The 27,666-nt window shown below is 37.7% G+C and overlaps 1 protein-coding gene across 3 annotated transcripts; it reads left to right on the top strand.

Annotated features, from left to right (window-relative positions):
- On the top strand, positions 1-27,594 carry lzts2b (leucine zipper, putative tumor suppressor 2b). Of its 3 annotated transcripts, none has more exons than XM_027132788.2 (5): positions 1-154; positions 20,122-20,583; positions 20,772-21,329; positions 21,633-21,902; positions 23,423-27,594. In XM_027132788.2, the coding sequence occupies exons 2-5, from the start codon at positions 20,149-20,151 to the stop codon at positions 24,137-24,139; spliced, it is 1,980 nt and encodes a 659-aa protein (XP_026988589.1). In that variant the 5' UTR covers positions 1-154; positions 20,122-20,148; the 3' UTR covers positions 24,140-27,594. The 3 variants fall into 3 exon arrangements, with proteins under 3 accessions (XP_026988589.1, XP_047673559.1, XP_047673558.1); XM_047817603.1 differs by lacking the exon at positions 1-154 and adding an exon at positions 13,113-13,263; XM_047817602.1 differs by lacking the exon at positions 1-154 and adding an exon at positions 13,252-13,390.
- The last annotated feature ends 72 nt before the right edge of the window (positions 27,595-27,666 follow it).

Genomic DNA, 27,666 nt, shown 5'->3' with positions numbered 1-27,666 from the left:
AGGCTTTACTGATTCGTACTGTAAACTTCCCTCCGTCAAATGACACCGAGTCACTGATTCCAGAGCAGATCAGAGCCGAAACTGCGTTTGGATCCGTGTATTATTCGAGTTTATGTCGCCGATTATTCGGAAGTGAAGTTTCCAGATGCTGATGGTGAGTTTTTATGGGTATAATAAAGGTTTTGTTTGACTGAACAGCGCATAATGCAGGTCGGATTAGACACAGAATTGAGACCCATAAACTAACACGACAAACTATTTGTTATTCAAAACGCTGAAAAGTCGTTGGATGCTATTCAAATCTGTGTCTAATTTATTTATGGAGGTGTTTTTTAGCCTCGTTATGAAGTCTTGTTTGGGGTTTGAGTGTTGTTGTGATATCTGTATGTACTTTATCACAGATTAAAATAAGGTCCTAAACTAATTAAGCGTTAATTATTATTAACGATTAATTAAGCATTCTAATGCATTCAAATAATTCACTAATAAAGCATGAATAATTATCAATGATTAATTAAGCATTCTAATGCATTGAAATAATTCACTAATAATGCATTCATAATTCTTATTTATTAATTAAGCATTCAAATAATTCACTAATAATGCATTAATAATTATTAATCCACTTATTTGAATGCATTAGAATGCTTAATTAATCATTAATAAGATTTCTAATGCATTCAAATAGCCCACTAATAATGCATTAATAATTCTTATTTATTAATTAAGCATTCTAATGCATTCAAATAATGCACTGAAAAACAATGCATGAATAGGCACTACTTGTGCTTTCATACACACTGCTATGACTTTTGCAGGAGCTTTGAGATTTGTCTTTCATGCTCAGTATTCATTATGTTTCTATTTCACATAAACTGACATGACTTGTAGGATATGTCATAAATATTCAATCCAAGTGAGTGGTGTCAGATTTTCTTTTAATATCCTGGACCTTTATCATTGTCGTGTGATTGTATTGTGTTGGTGAATTAGAGCATTAAGATGAAACAGGGGGAGTAAACTTGAGGAATCTGGCCCTGTGTGTGCTGCCGTGTGTGTTTGGCCTCAAACATTCACAAACTGAATGTGTGATTATGTGTGATAGTCAGCAGTCAGGGAAAACAAACACACCTGCAACTGCCCTGGTTCCTTAAAGGTTCCTGAACAAAAGATTCCCCTTTAAAACACAGCAGAATCAATTTATTTTAATTAATAAAATTATTATTTCACTTCATGTTTATACCAGGATCACCACATCCCTGATTATTTCTGCTACAGTATAGACTATAATAGTTATTTGGCATGCTAACTTGTTGTCTGAGTAAAACATTAAATTCCGCCCGTAAATGTACGCTGATGAGGTTTGCACACTCTCTTCAGATCATTCGCTTTTCGTACTTATTACAAAGTCATTATAATGTAGTGCCATGATGTTTGTGATAATATACAAACCAAAGACTGTGGTTAAAGATGGAAGTTACAGTGATTTTAATGTAAACTGCCTTTAGGAAAATAAAGAATTACGCACTCTTCGACCACTAGAATAGAGTTTGGAAACTTGGGTGTCAAAAATCATTGCTAAAGCTTAAATTAGTACCAGATGATCATGCGAAACTTTTTTGACAGTAACTCTTATTAACCACAATTTTGGTAGTACTTGAAGGCACCATGAAATTTTATACTGTATGCATAATGAAAACAAAGCACCTACTATTGTTTTTTTGTCAATTCATAATATGTTATATTTATAAAGATGATATAAGTGTATAACATATTTTAGTGTGTATCCACTGAGCTCCATTTCCTGATCTTTGTAATAAACGAACTGGCAACCATGTCCATCAGTGCACCAGTGTTTACAGTGGAACATTATCTCACCTGCGGAATCTGGAAAGTTGACATTGTAGGCAGCAGTCGTAAAGATTCAGGTGTAATAAAACTATAATTCTGTTTAACCTAAGCTAACAAATGTGGTATTTTGTGGCACTGTTAAGCTCTAACATAAACTTTATATGTTATAAGGCTGTATAATAATGCAATAATGCACATTTTTATATTAAGATTAGTATGTAATGATTTTTTTTATATTTTAGAACATTATCATTGTACAACATCGGAGCGATAACTGTACAGTGTGGGTTTTTTTTTAGACTTCTGTGAAATATAGTCACCTGAACCTGTTGTAGCTCGTGCACAGTTTTGTAAAGTCTGGAAAGGTAATAAATTTAAAGCCAGTCATTTTCCAGGCCTGTTTCGAAAGTACGTAAACTCAGCAGGTAATTTGGGAACGTTCTGCAAGTTCCCAAGGTTGTTTCTCTAATACTGAAAATCTGTATTATTTCCCACATTTTTTTTCCCATGTCATGATGTTGTTAATGGCCTGAACGAATTGGCAGGAAAACTGAACATATACAGTCTGGAAAGGGAGAAAAAATCTGGAAAATCTTTAAACATACAAGAACCCTAAAGATGCGGTTCCACTGTACAGAGAGAAAAAGCTTAATATCTGAACTGCTCATGATTCAGATGGCAGAACTTGACCATCACATGGCCAAAATCGTATCACAAAGCTGTACACACCAAAGCTGTTCCTCACTACATTATAGTACACATTACACAACTGTACACACTATACAATTACTCACTACACAGCTGTACAAACTCTAAATTACCTCACTACACAGTACCTCACTACACAGTTGTGCACACTATACAACACCTCACTACACAGTACCTCACTACACAACTGTACACACTATACAATACCTCACTACATAGCTGTACAAACTCTAAAATACCTCACTACACAGTATCTCACTACACAGTTGTGACTATACAATACCTCACTACACAGTACCTCACTACACAACTGTACACACTATACAATACCTCACTACACAGCTGTACACTCTGTACAATACCTCACTACACAGTACCTCACTACACATCTGTACACACTATACAATAACTCACTACACAATACCTCACTACACAGCTGCCCATACTATACAGTACCTCACTACATAGCTGTACACACTATCCAATACCTCAATAAACAGCTGTACACACTATACAATACCTCACTACACATCTGTACACACTATCCAATACCTCACTACACAGCTGTACACTCTGTACAATACCCTGCCACTCAGCTGTACACTCTGCACAATACCCCACTACACAGCTGTACACGCTATACACTACCTCACTACACAGCTGTACACACTATCCAATACCTCAATAAACAGCTGTACACACTATACAATACCTCACTACACATCTGTACACACTATCCAATACCTCACTACACAGCTGTACACACTATACAATACCTTACTACGCATCTGTATACACTATCCAATACCTCATTACACAGCTGTACACACTGTACAGTACAATACCTCACTACACAACTGTACACACTATCCAATACCTCACTACACATCTGTACACACTATCCAATACCTCACTACACAGCTGTACACACTATACAGTACAATACCTCACTACACATCTGTACACACTATTCAATACCTCACTACACATCTGTACACACTATCCAATACCTCACTACACATCTGTACACACTATCCAATACCTCACTACACATCTGTACACACTATCCAATACCTCACTACACATCTGTACACACTATCCAATACCTCACTACACAGCTGTACACACTATACAGTACAATACCTCACTACACATCTGTACACATTATACAATACCTCACTACACAGCTGTACACACTATACAATACCTCACTACACAGTACTTCACTACACAGCTGTACACACAATACAATGCCTCACTACTCAGTGCCTCACTACACAACTGTACAAACTCTAAAATACCTCACTACACAGTACTTCACTACACAGCTGTACACACTATACAATACTTCACTACACAGTTGTGCACACTATACAATACCTCACTACACATCTGTACAAACTCTAAAATATCTCACTACACAGTATCTCACTACACAATTGTGACTATACAATACCTCACTACACAGTACCTCACTACACAGTACCTCACTACAGAACTGTACACACTATACAATACCTCACTACACAGCTGTACAAACTCTAAAATACCTCACTACACGGTACCTCACTACACAGTTGTGCACACTGTACAATACCTCACTACTCAATGCATCACTGTGCAGTACCTCACTACACAGCTTTGCACACTATACAGTACCCCACTACACAACTGTACACACTATACAATACCTCACTACACATCTGTACACACTATACAATACCTCAATACACATCTGTACACACTATATAGTACCCCACTACACAGCTGTACACACTATACAATACCCCACTACACAGCTGTACACACTATACAATACCTCACTACACATCTGTACACACTATCCAATACCCCACTACACATCTGTACACACTATACAATACCTCATTACACATCTGTACACACTATCCAATACCTCACTACAAATCTGTACACTCTATACAATACCTCACTACACAGCTGTACAAACTCTAAATTACCTCACTACACAGTACCTCACTACACAGTTGTGCACACTATACAATACCTCACTACACAGTACCTCACTACACAACTGTACACACTATACAATACCTCACTACACAGCTGTAAAAACTCAAAAATACCTCACTACACAGTACCTCACTACACATCTGTACACACTATACAATACTTCACTACACAGTACCTCACTACACACCTGTACACACAATCCAATACCTCATTACTCAATGCCTCACTACACAGTACCTCACTACACAGCTGTACACAGTATACAGTACAGTACCTTACTACTCAATGCCTCACTACATACCTGAACAAACTATACAATATCTCAGTACTCAATGCCTCACTACACAGCTGTACACACTGTATAAAATATACAATGCTGTAGGATACCCTGATGCTAACCTCACAAGTTGATTGCAGGACTGTCCCAAACCTTTTCCTACTGTAAGGACTACCTGTAAGCCTTTTGCCAAGAGTGTGTGTGTGTGTGTGTGTGTGTGTGTGTGTGTGTGTGTGTGTGTGTGTGTGTGTGTGTGTGTGTGTGTGTGTGTGTGTGTGTGTGTGTGTGTGTGTGTACTAATACAAGACTCAGTTTTCTAAAATCCCATTGGGTTTGGCTTCAGAGGAATAAGGCCATAGATCTCTCTGTCACACACACACACACACACACACACACACACACACACACACACACACACACACACACACACACACACACACAGTCCGATGTGGTCTCAGTGGTCTCTCTGTTCCATTCCTTGTTTGTTGTATTCATTGTGTTGCTCATCCTTCACATTGACACATCTGTGTTGCGTGGCAAAACTGATTTTTAGTCACATACACACCACCCTCTGGCTAAGGAGTGGATAAGTTATTAATGTTCTATGATCTAGGGATCAGCACATAACCAACTTTATATATATATATATATATATATATATATATATATATATATATAGCACAGGGTAAGACTGGAATTTATGGGTGTATGAGGCCAAATGTTCTCAGCGTCTGGCCGAAGTGCAATTTTTAACCCCACCCATTCCAATTTTACTTAATGGATCCAAACTTACATCTTTAATTATATCTCTACAAATAATTTTTGAAAATATTTTTATTGTGTTCTGTTTACACTAATACATTTTCATTGTGTTTGTTTGGTGATAAACACACAGAATAGAATTTGTGAGGTGACTATACATACAGTTTTGGACACGACAGTCAAGCCTCATAATTGATCGCACACTTTCAAAGACACACCTGAATCGCTTCTTAGTTCTGTACCAAACCTATGTGTTGTTCTATGGTAAACTGTTCTAACACTCCCTCAGCTATGAGCTTTTAAATGTTCTTCATGTTCTTTGGTATGTTCATCATTTTGATGTCTAATCTACTGTACTGTAGCTTATTAGCCTGCAATTATAACTAGCAAAATTATGGGAGTGAACAAAGCATTTACCTAAACAAGGTAGCTAACAAAATTTCATAGCATTTTATTTGTACTATTTGTTCTTAGCTAATGGTTTGGTGAGTTCAACCATGCTCTCCTTTTTTTAAACCAGCTCCACCACCAATGTGAGCAGAGAAGTAGCATTCAGAAGGAAGAGAGCTGCAGGTGAAAGACCTTATGTTAGTAATTTATGCTCATATTATGTTAGTTAAAATGATGGATAATGTCAGATAGCTTGCAAGTGGTATGAAACTAAAATATGTGGATGTGGTACTGTAGCTTCATGGTTAAGGTGTTGACTACTGATACAGAGGGTTGTTCAAATTTCAGGTCCACCAAGCTGCCTTGTTGGGACCCTCAGCAAAGCCCTTAACCCATAAATGTAAATATAAACTAGAACTATGACTATGAGTTAAACTTCAGATCATATTCCACAGTGTGCATGTGCTTGTCTGTCCAACCAGGCAAACCTACTGTGCATCCTCTGGCTCCAAGGTATATACAGTAAACCAATTTATGACTAGTTCCAATTTAAACAAGATCTGCATCCAAAAGGCTTTCAAAGTATGACACACTTTTTTAATCAGTTGTGGTTTAATTGACATACTCCACATGCATGTTATACTTACATAATTTATTATTACATACAAAAGACACAGATTTTTACAAATATTAGTTCAACCGATATATATCTCTTATCACTCATGCTATTAGTATGGAGTCTTCTTGTCCACCGATATACACTAGAGGTTTTGTGGTAAATTTCTGTTTTGTCATTTTTTCCTTTGGCCTGGTTGAAATACTTTGTTAGCAATGTTCGTACGTCTGCCAAACTATGTGTTGGGAAAGAAAGTATATCTGGCTTCAATACGGTGCTATTTAGTTCTGTTAAGTCATTCTGAACCAGCAAGTTAGCGAGCCTGTTTTTTTTTTTGTTTTTTTTTGTTTTGTTATATTTAGCACAGTAAAGTTCATAATCCGCTAATTAGCCCACGTAAACTTCTGTAATATGTAGATATATGTTACGTCAGGCTTTGAGAAAATGGGTTTTTCCCAGGAAAGGGTGTGTTTTGTGTTAAATAGCTGCCCTGATGTGGGGAAACTGTTCTCACCGCCATTCTTTCACGCTCCCGTGACCTGTGTTTGTGCTGGAGTCAGACAGACTAAATTCAGTCAAGAGCCTGCCGGCATTATTCACCGCTCTAATTAAACCCATTAGCCTGTTATTACACTGCAGCAGTGTGAGATTAAATGATTCATGCTTGCTGGTTATTAAGGTCTCGAAAGAGGCTGTTACTAAAGTTTTATATGATTAGGAAACATCACATACTAACTGCTACCAATTACCCAAGAAAATATTACTTTCAAATGACTGAAATGTCACATACTGAGTATCTTACTTAATTATATAATGGCTTATGTATAAGTTAATAACCTCTGGTCGTCTGGGAAGGTTTTCCACCAGATATTGGAGTGTGGCTGTATGGATTTCACTACAAGAGCATTTGTGAGGTCAGACAGTGATGTCAGGTCAGGAAGTCTGGAGTGCGATCGGTGTTCCAGTTCATCCCAAAGGTGTTCACTGGGTGATGTCAGGGTTAGTGTATGAGTTTCTTGAGTTCTTCCACTCCAACCTCCTCAAACCATGTCTTTATGGAGCTCATGCTCAGCTGCATTGTCATACTTTCACAGGTTGAGTTCCTTAGTTCCTTTGAAGGCAAATTGTAGTGCTACTGCATACAGAGACGTTCTAGATTATCGTCTGCTTCCAGTTTTGTGGCAACGGTTTTGGGAAGAACCACATATGGGTATGATGGTTAGGTGTCCACAAATTATTGGGCATATACACTTATTTATTGTATTCATTATGCATTATGTTCTATCATGCATATTTGTCGAGATGACACTGTTTTTTAGATGATAAATAAGGAATGTTAAAGATAGATAGATATATAGGTGGGTGAATGGAATTGCTATGTTGCAGCAGCATAACTCTAAATTTAACAGCAAATACAGATCCACAAAATCACACTGAATATTGAATAAAGATACATACAAAAAAAAGAGTAATAATAATAATAATAATAATAATAATAATAATAATAATAATAATAATAAATAAAAGAACAAAGAGAATGAATAATATATACAACATATTGGAAGTATGCCATAACCTGTAAATCAAAACCATGATAGCAATGAAAAATTAAAAATAAATAAAATAAATAAAGATCAATAAAATAAAACATAAATCAACAAAAATTCAGTTCGACAATTGCTACTTTCAGTAGCAGTGGAGGTAGTGTTAGTAAAGTACGGATGATGCTCTCAGAAAAAGTATATTTATAGCAGATGATTGTGTTGCACAGCCTTGACTAAAATAAAGTCGCCTTATGCTGATTGTGTGTAACTGCCATTAAACGCCCACATCGTCTCCTGCTTCAGTCTTTTCCATAAACAAATTCAGCCTTTTACTCACTGACTTGTGACCATTACCCAGTGTGTCTATGTGTGTGTGCGCATGTGTGTTTACCTTCATGCTCCAACTAAATTACCCAGTGTTTCATTGGCTAATTTCCTGTGCCCCGCCTTGTTGTTGACATTCACGCTGAAGTTCCCAGGGGTGTGTTTCAGTTTCAAGGTTTTCTACTGAAAACCATGTGTGTCTATGTGTGTGTTATGTGTGTATGTGTGTGTATGTCATGACTGTCTGCCAAACAGGACACAGGGACGTGAATGACCACACAAGATACAATAGATCTGTCTGTAGTGAGAGTACAAACAAGGGTTTAGAACAGACCTGTTGCACTCAATCTGTGGTGTGTCTGCCATAATAAGTGGATCCTGTTTGACCCCTAATCAGTCTTATGTCTATATTACTGTAGTCTTAGACACTATGATTACATTATATTATTAGAAGTGCTGTGGAAATAAAAGTGAATTAAATTAGACCAGTTGCAGTTATTAAGAGGTACAGCACAATGAATAATGAAATGCTTATATTCATACTGTAACTCTGTGACATTTGCCATGGCAAATACTTTCAGGGCCCATGGAAAACATGCCGACTGGAGGCATGGATGGAGGTTTCAGTCCTGTCTGGCCGTGTAACCATATGCAAAATAAGCTGCAGTGAAGTGAAAATGGTTTTAAAGTCTTTATCAGAGTCTTGGCCTTTAGTTTTCTTATGCTCAGTAGAAGCTCAGTTGAGGTTGTGTATTTAGGTCAGCCTACATTCAAAGCAGCATTTCCTAGAAGTTTAAGAAGTAAAAGAAAATGGATTTCTATTAAAGAACTGCTTAACTTGTGTCAGATAAAGTGCAGTTCATTCAGCAACGGGTAACAAACTAATCAGACTATTTGCAGGCATATAGAATGTACAGAAAACAATTTTGTACTTAAGAGACTTCTTAGCTAAGATAATGCTAGCCAAAAGCTAATGAGGTGTTTTCATGACCGAAATATTGACAGTACATCTCCAGAAGCATCACATGTACCACCTTCTGTAATATGATACTAAACACATACTGTAGCTGACTATTCGTTCATTCGTTATTTTTTAGTATGCCATCATGGAGGAATAGTATGTGTGAGACAGGAACACACCCTGGAATGGGGCAAATTTAACTAATTAGCATAGCAAATCCATGTACCATCATGCTTTAAGAAGGCGGAATTAAATCGGAGGAAACTATGGGAAACCCAGTAACAAAGTTTTTCTTTCTTGTTAAAAATTCTGAGGTAAGCATTTTGAAAATATCAAAGTAATATCAAGAAACGAATAGTTTATCTTGGCTTTTAGTTCCACCCAACATCCCCGTGGGGCAGTGGTGGCTTAAGCAGTTAAGGCTCTAAGTTGTTGATTATAAAATCACTGCCAAGGTGCCACTGTTGGGCCCTTGAGCAAGGCCCTTAACCCTCTCTCCTTCAGGGGTGTTCTATCATGGTTGACTCTGTGCTCTGACCCCAACCTCCAAAGGGATATGTGAAGAAAGAATTTCACTGTGCTGTAATGTATATGTGACAAAATAAAGGCTACTTTCCTGTAGACGATCAACCAAAATACGTCTGTTGTCTAAAGTTTGTTTCTTTAGTTTAGCACTGTTGATTTCACTCTACACTTTGCACTACTGTATGTTTAAAGGGAGGTGATTGAGGGGAGAACCGCTAGCCGTGTGTCCTCTATAATACTCAGATTAATATCATACCACATAACGAAAGCTTACGTTTAATCCATGAGCTGCTGAGAAACCAGTTTACAGTACAGAATTATTATTAGCACATTGTGGACCTCATTACTAAATACTTTATCACATGTAGAAATGGTATTGTTTTGCTTTACATATTACTGACATGACAATGAAATAAGTTTAGATTATTTCACATATTAATTGTAGCCAGGTATCAGTTTAACACTGGAAATTAAGAACAATCTTGTAAATCTCAATACTGTATGTAATCTGAACCAAAACGTATTGTATGCGCATGTGAGGAGCAGCATTTAAGTGTTGAGGTTACCATAGCAACAACAAATTTGTACTGTAAATCCCATCAGAGTAGAAGAGAGTAAAAATGAATGAATGTGACTATTCTCAATAATGATTTCTTCACAAAAATGAACGAACAGACAATAGAAGAAGAGTTCGAATCATTTTGAAAGAAAGAGAATTAGAAAGGAAGAAGGAGAAGAACGAAAAAGTAAGAGTTCTTGGTGGTGGATTCAGCCTTTTACTCTTTGCAGTAGTGGAACAAACAGTTCATCTGTCATTCCTGTGGGTTTTCATTTGCATCCAGTTTCACAAGGATTGATTTGGAAATAAACACTTCACATGATCTCCACATCCCCAGCACTGACCTGGAACTGGATGTTCAGCTGTGTATCTACAGCAGGGGGTCGTCCTGTTCTCCAGTTTCCCCATCAGGCAGACAGTCACATATAAAAACCAGTATCAGAAGGATTGAAGACCTTTGGGCCTCCAGTGTGGGTCAGTGCTCCCTCTGCTCTCTTCTTTGAGTCTCCCACACTATAAATAAGCTCTTCTCTTTATGTAAGTGCGGCTGGGATATGGAATGCAGTTAGAGGATATGTTTGTTAGGTTTGAATGTGGTTCCCAGACACATGTTATAATAAACCAGACAATGATTATAAAATTTATGTGAATTGTGAGATTGAAATTGTGCTAGGTCTTGGGGTCAGGCTGCAGTGTCTGCTTGATGTCTATAGATGGCAGAGTTCTGCTGTGCCTTATAGATTTTCATACGGCCTAGTGAACTAAAACAATAGCTGTTTTGCCTTTCATACGTCTTGGATAGGCTTGCATGTGGAGTACTCAAGCCTGAAAGTTGGCTAGTATACTCTTCTCTTTCTGAATGTTTAAATACAATTGGAATGGAAACATCTAAACCTATGATGTCAAGTACCATCTATCTAACCTCTTGCTAGTTCCTCTGTCATGAAGAACAGTCACTCACAAGATTGTCCTGCTTTTTCTAATGATTTTAAACACATGCTACCTTGAAAACGATGATTTTTTTTAGTGCACTCAGTTATTGCAGTCAGACCAAGTGTGAGGAAAAATCCAGTTCGCTGAAGGTCAAAGAATGCACGGCATGAAAGATATCAGTTTTTGCCCTCATGACTTTTATCTAAAAAAACACCAAGAGGGATTTAGATGTTTATTAGAAACAAACACAGTGGCATAATAGAGTAATCTTGACCCTGCTGTACACTGACAAATGATGCCAGCAGAGAAAACCTTTTCTATATGGTCATAATGTTTACACAACAAATGGAAATTACATCATTACTGAACCGCTTTGTTTGGGAAGTGCCTATTGTGTGTGGCTTCACTGTCTGAGGCTTTGTCATAGTCATGCTTGAACCTGGTTTTAATAATAGTCCACAGTATCATGGGAAAGCATCTCCCCTTTCCCTGTCTCTGCTGTTCTGGGTTTTTCTGGGCTGTTCCACAGAGTTCGACTCTTTAGCCCCGTTTTGCCTGCGGGACCAAATTAACACTGGCTAGTGTGACCCATTTACAGCAGGACCTGAAAGAACCTGTGGAACATCGCTGTAGCCTACTTACTCTACCCTACTTACCCCAGCATGCACATACACTCACATACTCACACACTCGCTTATACTGACCCGCATGCACATCTATATCCCATAACACACACATATACAGTATACAGAAGTGTATGAATGATGGTGTTTAGGGTGTAAAGTCTTTCTGTCCTTCTTAATTTGTTTCTAAAAAGAAATGGCCTTGACTAATAACAAAACAATAGTAATAGTAAAATAATAGTACTTAATAGTATTAATAACAGACTTTAATAGTCTGCTCAAATGATGTCTGCATAGATTGCATAATAAATAACAAAGCTTTCTGTTTAATGTGTTAGGATGTGTTTGTTTCTCATGCCGATTCTCAGTGATCTATCTGTAATATCTGATTTTTTTGTAATTCTAACATAATGTGAACACACAACAATTGCACAATATAATAATTACACCCATGTTAGCTATGATGCTAGCGAAACTACCGAGCAACTCGTTAGGTACAGTACAGTAGCTACTGCTGCAGAGGTAGAATTAGAGTTAGATACACTGTCGAATGAGAAAAATAAATGAAAAGAAATATGATGTTGTTTGATTGGGTTTGCGATGCTCGAGGGAAACCTACCTTAAGCTCTGCCTCCTTAATGCCTGTGACTAGACACCATGAACATTGTGTATAAACAGTTTAAGTCATCGGCTTCAAATGGTGTGTTTACATGCATCGGTATGATGTTCCTGTCATGCACAGGATATTAAAACAGATTGTATTGGAAATAATGAGTGTGTCTGTGAATAAAGGTGCACGACACATTCCAGACCTGTGTGTCATTTCCTTGTTGTGGTCAGTTTCGTCTCAGCACGGTTCATATTTCTCACACACACACACACACACACACACACACACACACACACACACACACACACACACACACACACACACACACACACACTCACACACACGGCTGCTCAAATCTCAGAAACATCTGTCTGCTAAAAAGAGACTGGAAAACCTGTGCTGAGAAAAAACAGAGAAAAAAAAAACTGTGAAATAGTGGGGGGAAAATGGAAGGATGAGGCCTCCATTCACAGCTGGGCTGCGCTATATAGAACACGTGCGTCGGAGAAATAGCATTTCCTGAGGGAGGAGAGAGGATGGAGAGAGCGGTGAAAGAGAAACAGATCAACGATAAGGAGGAAGGGAGAGGTAAGTGTGTGAAGCTGGTCCAGGCACTCAAAGAGGTGTGTTCTTTGTGGTGGATTAGAAGAAGGAGCTAAAGAGACTTTATAGCTTCTGTTAGCCACGGAAGCAGCTATGCAGGACTCAACCTGTGGTATGTCACATTAGGAACTTTTTGTGTGTGTGTCTGTGTGTCTGTGTGTATGTGTGCATCAGCTGGATATGTATTTTTGAACACTATAGCTTGTTAAAAACATAAAAAAGTTGCACAGAGATAAAATATATTTATATATATTTAAAAAAAATCTTAATGTAAAATGCATACTCATTGTTAGTATAGTGTGCAGTATGTGACATTTAGCATTTGGTATTTTTCTATATGACACACTCGTGTACTGTATCTGTCAGTGAAATTAACATGTGGATATAGTTTAAATTTCAGGAATTGTTTAACTTGTCTGCTTTAATTTAGTTTAACTCAACGTGTGACAACTATTTGAGGACAATGATGTGTGGTGCGGTGAGGAAGCATATAGAGGTTTTATATTATGAAGTCCTTACTTTAAACTCTCAGGAGTCCAGACTTCTCTCACTGTCATAATTTCTTTCCTTTCCTAATAGTTTCAGTGTAGTTTCTGAATAATTCCTAGCTGTTACTGAAAAGTATGCTTGAAAGTTAATAACTGAATGCCTAGCAGTGTTTAGGATTATAAATGTGTTAACTGCAACAACTAGATTATTTTATTTTATTGTGTATCGAGAATTAATCTATCACAGATTATCAAGAATTAAAGAGCATGTAAATATTTGTATTTTAAATGTATTGCTAAGTTTTATTTTTTTATTCATAAAATTGGCCCATGACAAATACAAGCTAAATTGCTAGCAGTTAATTAATCAGCTAGCTTTGCTAACATTGCCTGCAGTTAATTTACATTTATGGCATTTGGCAAACTCTCTCGTCCAGAGGAACTTAGATTCGGTAGTAGTAAAATATGGTACAGTAGCAGTGAGTGAGTGAACTCTGTAGAAATAAATCAGTAACTAAACATTTCCCAGACTTTGTTTAATAGCCATCTGAAGTTTATTTAAAGTTCAAACACAGAGAAATAAATTTCCTCTGTGTGGCTTCTTGTTTAAACGTAATCAGGGCATTGTGTGTGTGTGTGTGTGTGTGTGTGTGTGTGTGTGTGTGTGTGTGTGTGTGTGTGTGTGTGTGTGCGTGCGTGTAAGTTTGCATTTGTGTGTGTGTGTGTGTGTCTGTGTCTGTGAGTCAGTGAGGAGGACGTAAGCCACAATGCAATTTGCATATTCATGCATATTCATAGATGCCTTTTTCTTTCAAGGATGAAAGAGTAATTTCTAGTTTCTTGAGCATTAAATCTTGTCGTCAGAAAATGTTGATGAATTTTCTATAACAAAATTCTGACAGCTTGATCTAAGTTTCTATCATAGGTTTTATACTAATAGCTAACACAGGAAGTTTTAATTAAAAATTCCACATAAATATAATATTAAACATTGTGCGATTATTGGTTTGGTTAGGTATTTAACATGAAAGGAATAATATAATAATGACAGATCTTTGTAGTAACATGACAACTTGCATGGTTGGGGAACAAATTGTGGAACTTTTCTAGGCATTATTATGTATGTGATGACAGGAACTTTTTTTGATGATGATTTAAGAAGTTTTTCAGTAATTGGAGAATTGTTATTGCTGGCAAACTGCCCTGGTATAAAAGGAATAAAACATGTTGGAACATGTTGTTAGTGGAATATAATCTACTTTTGGATGGTACCAGTATCTCAGGTTGCATCACATGACCCAATAATTGATCAGTAAAGTGATATAACATGAGCAAGAGAGCAGTTAAACTGAATATCGACATGATTCGACTGCAGGCATGAGACCACAGAATGGGTTTCACAAGTAATCCCAGCTGGATTGATATTCCATTGTGAGTCTTTTATTATCTTTATACAGTTTGATGAACAAGAAATTTGTGTTCGAGGAACACTTTACAGCACAACGTCTAGCTGCCTAGCTAGCTTACTTTGATTTGTACTGTTTCTGTTAAAGGTGCTTCTGGGATAAAATACCATCCCTTCTTCCTTTTTATCTTCATCTGAAAAGCTTTGAAAATGAATGAATAAATGAATGAAAAGCTTCCATATAGTCTTGAGAAGTATTTTTGCATTGTCCCATGATGATGATGCCAATGTATTAACTGCTTTGACCTAGGAAGTGGACATGCACAGTGCTAACTCTTGTATAATTTCTTATAAACAAATACTGAGGATTTGTTTACTTTTATTTCGTTCATACTAATATTAATCCAAAATAGATTAGTTAATAGGTTAATGACATGGTATGAGATCTTTTAGAGAAACATGTAGAGACATCAAACAGAGACATACAGAAAAGGAAAGAGGTTCCTCCTTCACACTGGTAAACTTTGGTTAGTTTTTCTTTGACTGCGAGTATGCTAGGTGTACATTTGTGTAAGTGTGTTTTGTACGTGAAACAGTGCCCTCCTTTACTAGCCCTGTTAACTCCACTTGCGTATTAGCATGAGTGGGTGTGAATGGGTGTACAAGCTTATATTTATAGCTGGCAGTAGCACTGTGTGTGTACTGTAATACTTCATAAAGGCATATTTAGTGTTAGATCTGTGTGTCTCAGTGCGTCACTGTGAGCTGTTTGGCCTTCCTACACCATCCTGTTTACACTGAGCGTTCCTGCCAGTTCAGTTACAGCACCTACTTGGTGTGTGTGTGGGTGTGTGTGTGTGTGTGTGTGTGTGTGTGTGTGTGTGTGTGTGTGTGTATCAGCAAAAGCAGCTAGAGACACAGTAACTTACTGGACTTTTATTTTTTTGCTCATATTCATGTGCACAGAGTTACAGTATAAAGATTGTTGATCTGAGCATCAGAATATAGTCTGCACAATAAATCTTATATTTTATCTTTGACATCGGACCTCACTTAATAAAATCTAATTGAAACTGGTGAGTGACCAGAGGTAGTTCGGATAAGCAGTAGAAAATGAATGAATGAACTGTTGAGCTCAGCTAAATTCAGCTAATTAGCAAGCGTATCAGTATATTAAATCAAGAGCTCCTGACTCGTATGGTTTAACTGGCTACTTGGTTGAATACTCTGATGTGGGCTTTGTAGGTATGTAATTATTTATGTATTAAACATAATTAACCTCAAAGAAATATACACTCACAATGATTTCACTTGATCTGTGATGAAAAAAACAACAACATTATTTTTACTTTGTTCCTATATTGCCTAAGAATCATGTTTAATATTAAACAATACTGAGCAGCCATTAATCATTATTAGGTTTCTTTTTAGCAGAGTTATCCTTCTAATATACCATATGTATTATTATTTCTAATTGTTTATTTGTTTATTTCCAAATGTAAAAGTTTTATTGACTGTAAAAATTTGAAAATATGTATATAAGAGGAAAAACTCTTATAACATGATTACATGTTAACATGATTTACTTAGGTAAATCTTTTTGTCTATATCCTCTCATTAATGGTAGAGATTTGCTGACAAACCTCTTCACTGGCTTAAAATCCAGGCGTCGGTTTGGATTTCTTGACATAATGGCTTTAATCGGATTAAACATATTGTAGTGTTATAAAATATGTGACCAACTGAATAAACCTGTACTATAACTGAAAATTCAGGTTATGCACATGCACGCAAGCAAGTGTGATGGAGTAATAAAACTACAGATCAATGTTCTTCCTGTGAGGTGATGTATTTCTCTAAACCGCTAGTCCAGATTTGCATGGCAACCTTAATGAAGGCAGAAATCAGTATGAACACCAGTAACAGGGAAGCGTTACTAGCGATTTGGCTAATTGATAAAACAAGATATAAGCATCTTTTGCAATGTTTGAAATAAATCCTGTATCAGAAATGTCTAAGAACTGTGCCTAAATCATGACCATGACAGTTGTAGACTACTGATGCCGTTTGTCAGTTAGCAGATGAACACAGTGACACACCTTTACAGATGGCAATTGAGGAAAAACATTTGCTAGATGACACGTCTGCCCATTCTTACTACTGTGAGAGAGATGGTACTTGTGTCTGATGAACTTTCCCAGGAACACAGTCACCAACACCCACCATCTCCATCTGTGCTGTTGACCCCTCATGTGCGCTTGTTTGCTTTAATTGACAGCAACAGACATAATCATAAGAAAACTTCAGCTAAGTATCTTAATTTGTCATCCAATGGATGAAAGATATAGCATGAGTAGACATATGTTTTGCAGCAATCAAGCTTCGACAGCCTTCCATTGATTGGTAGACTGCAAGATAACACTGTAACTGCTAGAAAAAATGGGCTTATTTAGCAACTGCTACACCTGGCGATCCATTTCACACGTCTGTTAAATTAATTTCACATTTAAAATGCAGATTGTAAACTTTATACCACATTCAAGATAAAGCATATGAGACTATTGTCCATTTTCTACTCTTGTTGTTTCAAGGATCCTTTTTAAGTAGACAGTTGGCTTTGGCTGTGTGTCAGACATCTGTTTGGTGTTGTATCATTAATTCAAAACAGGGGCGCTAATGAAGTAACTAGCACTGATTTAACATATGGCATTTGCATCTGCAGCCAGTTACCACAGGCTCTCAAAATAATCTTCTAAAGAGTTCTGCCTCATCTGTGAAATACTGTAGCATAAACATGAACTATGAGAACTCAACCAAATACCTCATATCTCCAAGGCTTCATCTTGCACCAGGACTGAAATCTGATACTTACTACAACACGGTCTGGGGTGCATTTCAGGGCTATACGTTTCTCTCCAAATCAACTAAGCATGCATCTTACTTAATGAAATAAAGACTAAAAAAGCCTGACACAAGCAGAAACTGCATCGGCCTGCATCACAGGTTTGATGCAGAACCACAGGTCTAACTACAGGGGATGTCAAAAGTAATTGCATGGTTTGAATACTATCTTTTTGGATATTTATGTTTTATACTAAGGCAAAAAAAAAAAAAGAAGTATCCAACAGGTAAGGTTTTATATTAACACATACTTTTAGTCTCATTAATTTAGTATATTTTTATTACATTTTATAAATTAAAATGTATTCAAAATAACACTAATAATTACATTACAAGTAATTAAAATGTCAAATCAATATTTAAAGGTACTTTGTATTTATACAGCCCTGGAAGATACAAGTTTACAATCTATACAATTTTATATTTATTGCAAACTTGTATTGTATATACATCTGATCATAGTTCAGCATTTATAAGCTAAGCAGACTGATGTGTATGTATAGACATGAGACGTTCCTACCTATTGAGCCATTTCAGCATATTTTCTACACATTGATGCCCTGTCCTGGTAATTAGGGCAAACAGCTTTAATTAGCTCCAGCACTCATAGTTTTAAAATGCCAAAGCAAATTAAACCTGTATTAATATATACAGTCCCACATGATTAACCCTCCCTGGGCTGGGTAAAAATGAAGCGTCACTAATGTGGCCTCATAATTAGTCTACACAAAAGCTCAAGCTATTTTTGTACTGTGGTGAGAGATGGACAGTACTGAGTAAACTATTACTCGGTCGTGTGTTAGTGGTCCATGTTAGAAGCCTTGAGCCTTAATGCTTCTAATCTGTACATTTTGAACTTCATTCTAAATCATGTTCTGCCAAATATATTGCTGAATGCGAGTTTATAAATACTTTTAGATATATCTTGGAACTTCTATCACTAGGTTTTATGCAAAACCCAAAATAGTGTTGGATCTTGGGCAATCGATCTGTATTTCTATGTGAATAATGCCATTATCTACAAAACCTGCTGTTGCGTATGTTTTACGTTTTAAAATAGTCTTTGTTATGTCTAAAAGCGGGGGCACGGTGGCTTAGTGGTTAGCACGTTTGCCTCACACCTCCAGGGTTGGGGGTTCGATTCCCGCCTCCGCCTTGTGTGTGTGGAGTTTGCATGTTCTCCCCGTGCCTCGGGGGTTTCCTCCGGGTACTCCGGTTTTCTCCCCCGGTCCAAAGACATGCAAGGTAGGTTGATTGGCATCTCTGGAAAATTGTCCGTAGTGTGTGAGTGAATGAGAGTGTGTTTGTGCCCTGCGATGGGTTGGCACTCCGTCCAGGGTGTATCCTGCCTTGATGCCCGATGACGCCTGAGATAGGCACAGGCTCCCCGTGACCCGAGAAGTTCGGATATGCGGTAGAAAATGAATGAATGTCTAAAAGCATTTTTCATATGAACTTCTTGAGAGAAACCTCTCTAGTTTACCCATAGCATTTATGATTTTTGGAAAAATTCTCACAGTTGGACGTGAAATGATGTGAAAGATGCATTTTAGCTTCTATTAGCATGTACACTTGTTTCATGTAGTCTTTATCTATTTGACCTGTTATTTCACAAGGCTCGGTATTGTTAACCAAAAGAAAATAATTGGCCAGGACTGTGTTGTGTTAGATGAAGACACAACCCGGGTTGCACAGTATTAAATAATAGTAACAACCTGTTATTCCCTCACTGTCTTCTTACTGTTGCTTTAAATATATTTAAAAAAAATAATAAAAAAAAGCTGTCTCATCCACTGACAATCCCTGGGGTTTTGTGTCAAAATTCTGTTTTGCCTTTCTGCTAGCTAGGATTTTAAAGAACATATAGGTAAACATTTAAAGGCTGCCTCAATACACTTTAGGTATGGTACCTGTAGGTTAAGGCTTTTTAAGGTTAGGAATCAGGCTTTATTTGTATTAAAAAACAACAACACTCTATTACATGTAGTTTACAAGCAGAAGATACTTAATGAACTGACCAAATGCTTCTCTGTGTTTGCTTGTACATAGATTGTGTGGGTGCAGTAAGCCACAGGCATGGCATTGGTCCAGTCCCTTCCAGTGACTACTGACCACCAACCACCAGGTCTGGAGAGCCGTAGACAGCGTTCTTCTCCTGTTTCACCACCTTCTCTAGTGGGCATGGGCTCTGTAAGTAGTATGATCCCCAGCCACACCGCATACCACAGCCGGAACAACCTAGAGGTCACGGCTCAGCTCCGCCGGGGTACACCGGGTTCAGGGCGACTGCTCTCCGATTCCTCTCATGAAGGAATTTTTGCAAGTCAAACACCATCTAGCAAGAGGAAGGCCATAGCAGCTCGAGGGAAAGGAATTGTTGGGCGATCATATTCACATGAAGATTTGATCACTGATTGGAATGACAACTGGTTTGATTCAAGTCAGAGTGGAGGGGAGACAGGTGTGGATGGGCCTCCTAAGCTGGTGCCTGTTTCTGGTCAGTTAGAGAGGGTAAGTACTGCATACAAGAGGATCAAAAAGCATATAAACACTGGAAATTAGGGGCGAACACAGTAATTGCACGAATTGCACATAGGGAGTGAGTGAATACCTATTGTTTAAGAAAAACAAATTAGTTTGCAAAATTATTTACAAATTTAAAAAATACGATAATAATTTTAACCATTTGTACAACACAGAACGTACAGCAGGCCATCATCCGACCAACAGCTTTCAAGCCTGTTGTGCCAAAGAGCAGAAACGGTATGCAGTATCTGTCACCACGCCGAGGTGGAGGCTTATCGGGAAGCCAGGGAAACCTCAGGGCGCTCTCTCCAGAACAAGATGCGGTCAGCCCAGTAACCACAGAAAGACGCAGCTCCTACAGTGGAGTTCGAAATGGCTTGTTTAGTCAGTCCTTCACTATGACGGACTCGGGGCAGAACTCATTAACCAACCTGAATGCATACAATGGCCCAGTTTATAGTTTAAACCAAACAGAACCTAGCAAGCCTGTGCTTAGCCATGGACATTCCAATTCAGACAGTGGACGTTCATCTTCTAGCAAAAGTACAGGTTCTCTTGGAAGTCGCAGTCAACCAGGTATATCGGACATGGGATCGGGTGGACCTTCTCCTCCACCAATCGAGGCTTATGAGGCCATTGTGAGAGACTTGGAGGAAAAATTGAGGGAGAAAGAGCTGGAACTACGGCACCTGAGAGAAAACCTGGATGAGAATGAGGTGGCTATCTGTCAGGTCAGTAAAGAGTCTTTCCATCATGTCCAAAAATAAAACAGACTAAATTGGACCATTGAACTGGTAAAAGAAAGGCATTGAAAATGACTAGAAATATACTTGACTAAAGACTGATAAATTACAAAGACAACATTAAGATGGCAGCAAAAGCACATATAACCTTTAACCACTCAAAATTATTCCTTAACTGTAAGAAACATTATTAAATACGTAACTGTAAGAGAAGTCATTTTGAAGATGTATCAAATAACTATAACAAGTCACTGTAAAAAAAAAAAAGAAGCTATTTTCTTCTTTGGGCAGGTGTATGAAGAGAAGCAGAAACGCAGCGAGCTAGAGATGGAAGAATTGCGACAGAGTTGTGCCACTAAAATGCAGAAGGCGTCACAGAAGGCCCAGCGGGCACAACAGCTCCTTCAGTTCCAGTTCTTTCAGCTTCAGCAAGAGAAAAAGAAACTGCAAGATGACTTTACGCAAGTCCTGCAGCAACGTGAGCGGCTTGAGGAACGCTGTGCCGCCTTCGAAAGGGAACATACGCAACTGGGACCCAGACTGGAGGAGACCAAATGGGAGGTCAGATGAGTGAGAAACTAATTCAGGCCAGGAGAATGGAAATGTATCTCATACTGTAGGTTTTTAAAACCATTGAGAAACTATTATGATATACTAGGTCATAACAAAGGTGACTCAGATAACAAGACAAAGTTAAAACAAGCTAGACAGTGAACCAGGGCAAAACTAGGGTGATGTCATGGACAGAAAAGTCAAGGTGATGTCTGTTATCTGACTACCCAGGAGAGGGCAGGAGAATTTGATTGAAGGAAATAATGCATAATGCATGGATAATTTATCTGAGGTTATGAAAGGGCTGACGAACATGGCCACAGAAAATGAAGCTAGAGACCTGAGAAAGACCTGGAGAGTAGAGGGGTAGCAATGTGATTTGGACTGATGCTAGAGCTAGACTGAGGAAAATCATTAACAGATATAGGAATGAGAAAATGAGAGTCAGTGATAGTGTTGAATGTTCATGACTTTTGATAAACTGCTTTTTGAATGAAAATGAGACTGGACCACATCTGGAGACCAGGCTCGTGAGGTCAGTCATGAACAGAACACTGAGAACTGGACCTGAGGTCTCAGCAGGACATATAGCACAGATAGAGAGAGAAAATGGAACTAAAGCCAAGGCCATCAAAACTGGGACAGCAGAACAGCAGGGAGGTTAGGCAGGGGCATCAAAGCCAGTGATCAGGAACAATCTGTGACTGTGAGCAGTCTTGAAGGTTTGTATTGAGAAAAGTTGTGAGTAAAGGGTTCTTTGGGTACTTGATGGCTCATAGGTTTGTGAAAGAGATACTTTTTGTTAAGGGCTTTAAATTGTTTTAAAAGTTTCAAAGCAAAGCAAAGAACCCTTAGAAGGTGCTAGATTGTGTAGGTACGGGTCAAGGAACAGGACTGCGGCCAATGACACCATAGAGGCTGCAGTAGTTTAAGCAGCTTTGACCAGGACCTGCTGTGGTGGCTTCAGGTAAGATGGGTATTTATTACATGAAATATATCATGTAGTAGAGAAACAGGCTACTTGTAAGGACTTGCATCAGAAATCCAGGAAAGCAGATGGCCCAAGGATAGACTCATAAATGGCAGACAAAAATGAAGGTTGCTATTTTTGAATGATGATAGTGCAGATATTCCACTACAGACAATAATATACACTCTTATTGAAAAGCTTTACGTTGCTCTACATACATGCACAGTAGGTACTTTGAAGCCTTAAAAAGCTTTGTTTTTGAAGGAGTGATACAAAAAGTACCCCAGGCCACAATGTGACATTTTAACTCTCTCCTGTCTACTCTGACCCCTAGAATAACTCCATTATCCTGCTCCAGACTATATGAACGTTCCAACTCTGACTGGTGTCAAACTAGTGTCAACAATATCCAAAACTGATTAAATAAATATCTGATGATATTGAATTATGGATTCCTATACCCTCGTAGTTTGATTTGCGTTTGATAATATTATTTAATGACAGCTTTTTCTTAAATGTGTCTACACAGTGATTTTCATTCATCACTAATGTTCCCCAGGTGTGTCAGAAGACAGGCGAGATCTCTTTGCTAAAGCAGCAGCTGAAGGACTTGCAGGCAGACCTGTCTCAGCGAGTGGGAGAGGTGGTGACATTACGTGGGCAGCTGCGGGAGGTGCGGGCTGAGCTTCAGAATAGCCAAAGCCAACTGCAGGAGGCACACACGCAAACACGCACTCGAGCCCTCGAGCTGGAAGTGTGCGAGAATGAGCTACAGCGGCGCAAGAGTGAGAATGATCTGCTAAGAGAGAAAATGAGCCGTTTGGAGGAGGAGTCTATGCGGCTCCACCAGGCTTTGAACGAATATGCTGAGGCTCCACCTCTCATGCAGGAATCAGGTTACAGAGGAGGAGCAGGCAGTGGTGCAAATATTGAGGAACAAAGGCTGGCAAGTGATGGTGAGGAGTTCAAAGGTCAACGTGATAGTTCCAGGCAGCAGGTGGAGAGGATGAAAGGTGAGCTGGCTCATCAGAGGCAGCTGGTCGAGGATCAGGCGGCAGCGTTTGAGAATGAACGCCACTGCTGGGAAGAAGAGAAAGACAAAGTCATTCGTTACCAGAAGCAGCTGCAGCAGAACTATGTTCAGATGTACCGGCGCAACCGTGAGCTTGAGGCAGCCCTACGTGAGCTCAGCCTCGAGTTGGAGAAACGGGAGCAAGACGACGAGAGCAGCGGCAATGAGGTCACCTTTGACGATGTTGCTGCAACAGAGATATAACATTCTACAGGCCGGACTAGAATTGCTCATTCACAGTTGCATATTTTATCAATGCCCTGTTGACCCAGGCCATTATTTTCATTTCATAACAATAACCAAATACAAATAAATGGGATTCAGTTGGATTCACGTGCACTAAAATGTGAAGCAGCCATTTATCAATAAACTCAAAAGAAGAGTTGGAAGAAGATCCACACTTGTTTTTTTTTCTTACCTGTATTCTGAGAAATCCCACCTTCTGAAACAGGATTGGCTAGTAGTCCTGTTGTCCTTGTACAAGGAGTTCACTGACTAGACGAAATGCCAGAATGTGGAAGGTGCAGATATAATGAAGAAAAGAGATTTATCAGAATATTGGTAAGGAAGTGGTAATGCTTCTCTTTTGCTTCTCAATATCTATTTTTGCTTTAATTACTATAGTGATATAATCTGAAAAATTTGCAGTCCATCCGAATTAAGTAAGCCTGGTCAATGGGCAGGACACATACATCCTGGATGTGACACCAGATCGTCATGACACCATTCACAAACACGTTTGGCAAATTTCTCTACAAGGTCACCTTTTGCTAATTCTAACATATTAGCAATATAAGTAATGTTTATAGGTACAGATTACCCAAAGCCCCAGCCCTTACTATGTGATCCACCCTATCTGATGCCAGTGAATAAAATCATCTTTTAGGTTACACATCTAAACATTTTAAACCCTTTTAATTCAACAGCATGAGATAAGCTCTATTTTGAATAGTCTAATTACAAATATTGTTTTGTATCACTTTATTTATTTATAAAGCTGCCCGCCTTTCCAGTGCTACACTAACATTATCATATTGAACATAATTTCACATATACAGGACCCTGCATTGGTTATTAAATGTTTGTATTTTATTATATTTAGGTCATGAATATGTCACATTTAATGTGACTATATAATGTAGGCTAACTCAACTCAACTGTTTTGAGTTGCTCTCTGTACAGTACATCATACATGTGTATAGTTGAAGTTTATATGTCTCATGAGACTAGTTATTGTACTTGCCTCTGTTTTTTGTGTGTAATGCAATCATACTCGTATACAGTTTGTAGGCTGTGGAACTAAAAGTTACGCTAATTAAATATCTTCTAATCGAATGGTGTCTAAGGAGACATCACTTCAGCAATGTACACCTGCTTTGTCTGACAACTGAATGTTTTATAATTAATTCAAGAGTCACTTAAGTGCACTTTGTGTGTGAAGAGATTGTGTGGTTTGAGTGTTTATCCCACTTCATCATACATCTGCTGAAAAGATCACCTCATGTTTAAGTCGCAAAAAGCAGATCACAAAACAAAACTCAGTCTTCCCATAGCAAAAGCCATGTACGTAGACATGCGCACGTGTATACACGTGCATACAAGTAAGGTTTAAAGTTTTTTTTATTCCTAAACTGTCTGTGCTGTTGAAATTCTTTGTTTATATGTCTCTACATTCTACATATGGAACCTTTTCCAGAAGCATTTCCAAGCTGGAAAACTATTTAGCAGGGGTGGACATATCAGTAACCTGGGTGCCTGGGACAAGTAGATTTCATCTTGGCTATTAATATTTTAGTCATAGTGTACAAGTTGGTTTAACATCTAGAAACAGAATAATGCTTACTCCCGACTTTGACAATTCAAATGTTTTCATGTACTCGGCAAGACCTTCCTATAGCTCTCCTGCTAGCACAACATCCAGTCCCTTCACATTTTAGATGTCTAGAGGAAATAGACACTAATTAAATTCAAATAGAGCAGAACATTAAATCTTATACGTGTATATGAAATGTTGGTTAATGACTTTCTGACTTTTTTTTTGAGACCTGAAACCTTGCTATGTGATGTGCTATGTGATCAACCCCTTTATTTATTTCACTTAGTCATTCTTTAAGGACTTAACCTAATACTAGCTAACTAACATTTTTACCTAGTCAATTTGGTTTCCAGGCAACCAAAACATGCTAAGAAGCACATTAAAGATTTTAATTACCTGTTGGGCTGGCTAAGGGTTTTATGATTTGTCCACTGTTGTTTTAGGATTCTAAATAGAGGGTCCAAATGTCTCAGTCCACTACCAGAAATGACCTTTGTTGACCCTAAACAGTTAACTTTATTTCTTCAACAGTCCATGAACGAAAATTCCCTATAAAATACTGACCAAGCTCAGTGATTCAGTCCATTTAAAATTCATGAAGCTACAGACAGCCACTGAAGTGAAGACTTTGTATTATTATTCTGTATCTCATTCTACCACATATATATATTAAAAACGATCCTACTTACTTTTATGACCTGAGATTAAAAAACTACCCAAAGGTTTGGTGCCTTCTATGTGAAATATGCTTCTGGCTTAGGAGTGGCATGAGCAAAACATGTTGACGTTTCATGACAGTGACTTGTTCAGGAACATGACTCACTAAAAGAAAGTAATAATCCATAATACACGACATGTAAGACTTTCAAAACTGAATCACTAGTGGATGTCTGTTAAGAGATGGACAGAATTAATACTTACAAAATAAATTAGCTATGGTGACAATCTTTTTTTTTTTTGTAAATGTAGAAGGAGATGCAAATGAGAGTATTTTCTTCGGGAAACTCTTCAAATATGTTAAGTGTAGGGTTTGGTAATGATAAAGGAAGATAAAACATTTAAGATTATAAACATTATTATGTTATGGGGCTGAATGATGGATTACACCTGTTAAGTGATGGCACTTTTTGTAATAAGTAGACATAATAAATGAAAGTAAGTACGTATTTGTACTTAAGTACTTATGCAAACATTCATTGTTTGTTTGTTAGTTCATTGTGTGGTAACTAATGCCATAAATCATGTTAGCTATTTATGGAAACTAAATTAAAAACATTTTGCCAGTCAGACTTTTCAACTTTTTCGACTTTTCAATATTTAAATTCCTAAATATAATGAGATGTTTAAAGAAAGATTAAATGTGTATTTAAGCACAAATTCCCCCCAAAGAGGCCATTTTATATACTGTGAAGCGTCTTCTGTAAAACCTTTGCATATTCCCAAAATTTGCTTGCCATTCTTAAATTTTCTCACCACAATAAATATCACTTAAGGTAAAACTTAAGATATAAATAGAAAAAACAAGCATCTTAAACTCGATACTTGTAACATACCTGTATATAGACACAATTTAGATATCTGGTAATATATTGTTGTGTAATAGAGAGTAGTCACTGTGAGTAGACCAAAGCATTGTCACGTACTTGACGTGGTTATTTTTTGTCGTTAATGTGGTGAAAGTGTCACAGAGTGTGAGTGCTATAATTATATATATATATAATTATAATTATAATTTTTTAACTATAACAGTATTTGTATGAAGCCATGATATTGTATTTTTTTCATGCTGTATATTTCTGACTGTTTTTAATAAAAATTAAAAATAAAATACCTGGCAAATAAATTTGGTGTTCTGGAGTCAATTTACTGAAGGTCATTTTCTTTACTTTTAATGTACTGTAACATCATTTAGCTA

This window comes from Tachysurus fulvidraco, chromosome 8 (genome assembly GCF_022655615.1).
Source record: "Tachysurus fulvidraco isolate hzauxx_2018 chromosome 8, HZAU_PFXX_2.0, whole genome shotgun sequence".
Taxonomy (NCBI): Eukaryota; Metazoa; Chordata; class Actinopteri; order Siluriformes; family Bagridae; genus Tachysurus; species Tachysurus fulvidraco.
This window is presented reverse-complemented; position numbering and strand designations above follow the sequence as displayed.

Coding starts and splice junctions, on each gene's coding strand:
- lzts2b (XM_027132788.2), top strand. CDS start 20,149: ATGGCATTGGTCCAGTCCCTTCCAGTGACTACTGACCACCAACCACCA. Junction 21,330..21,632: donor ATGAGGTGGCTATCTGTCAG/GTCAGTAAAGAG, acceptor TTCTTTGGGCAG/GTGTATGAAGAGAAGCAGAA. Junction 21,903..23,422: donor TGGAGGAGACCAAATGGGAG/GTCAGATGAGTG, acceptor AATGTTCCCCAG/GTGTGTCAGAAGACAGGCGA.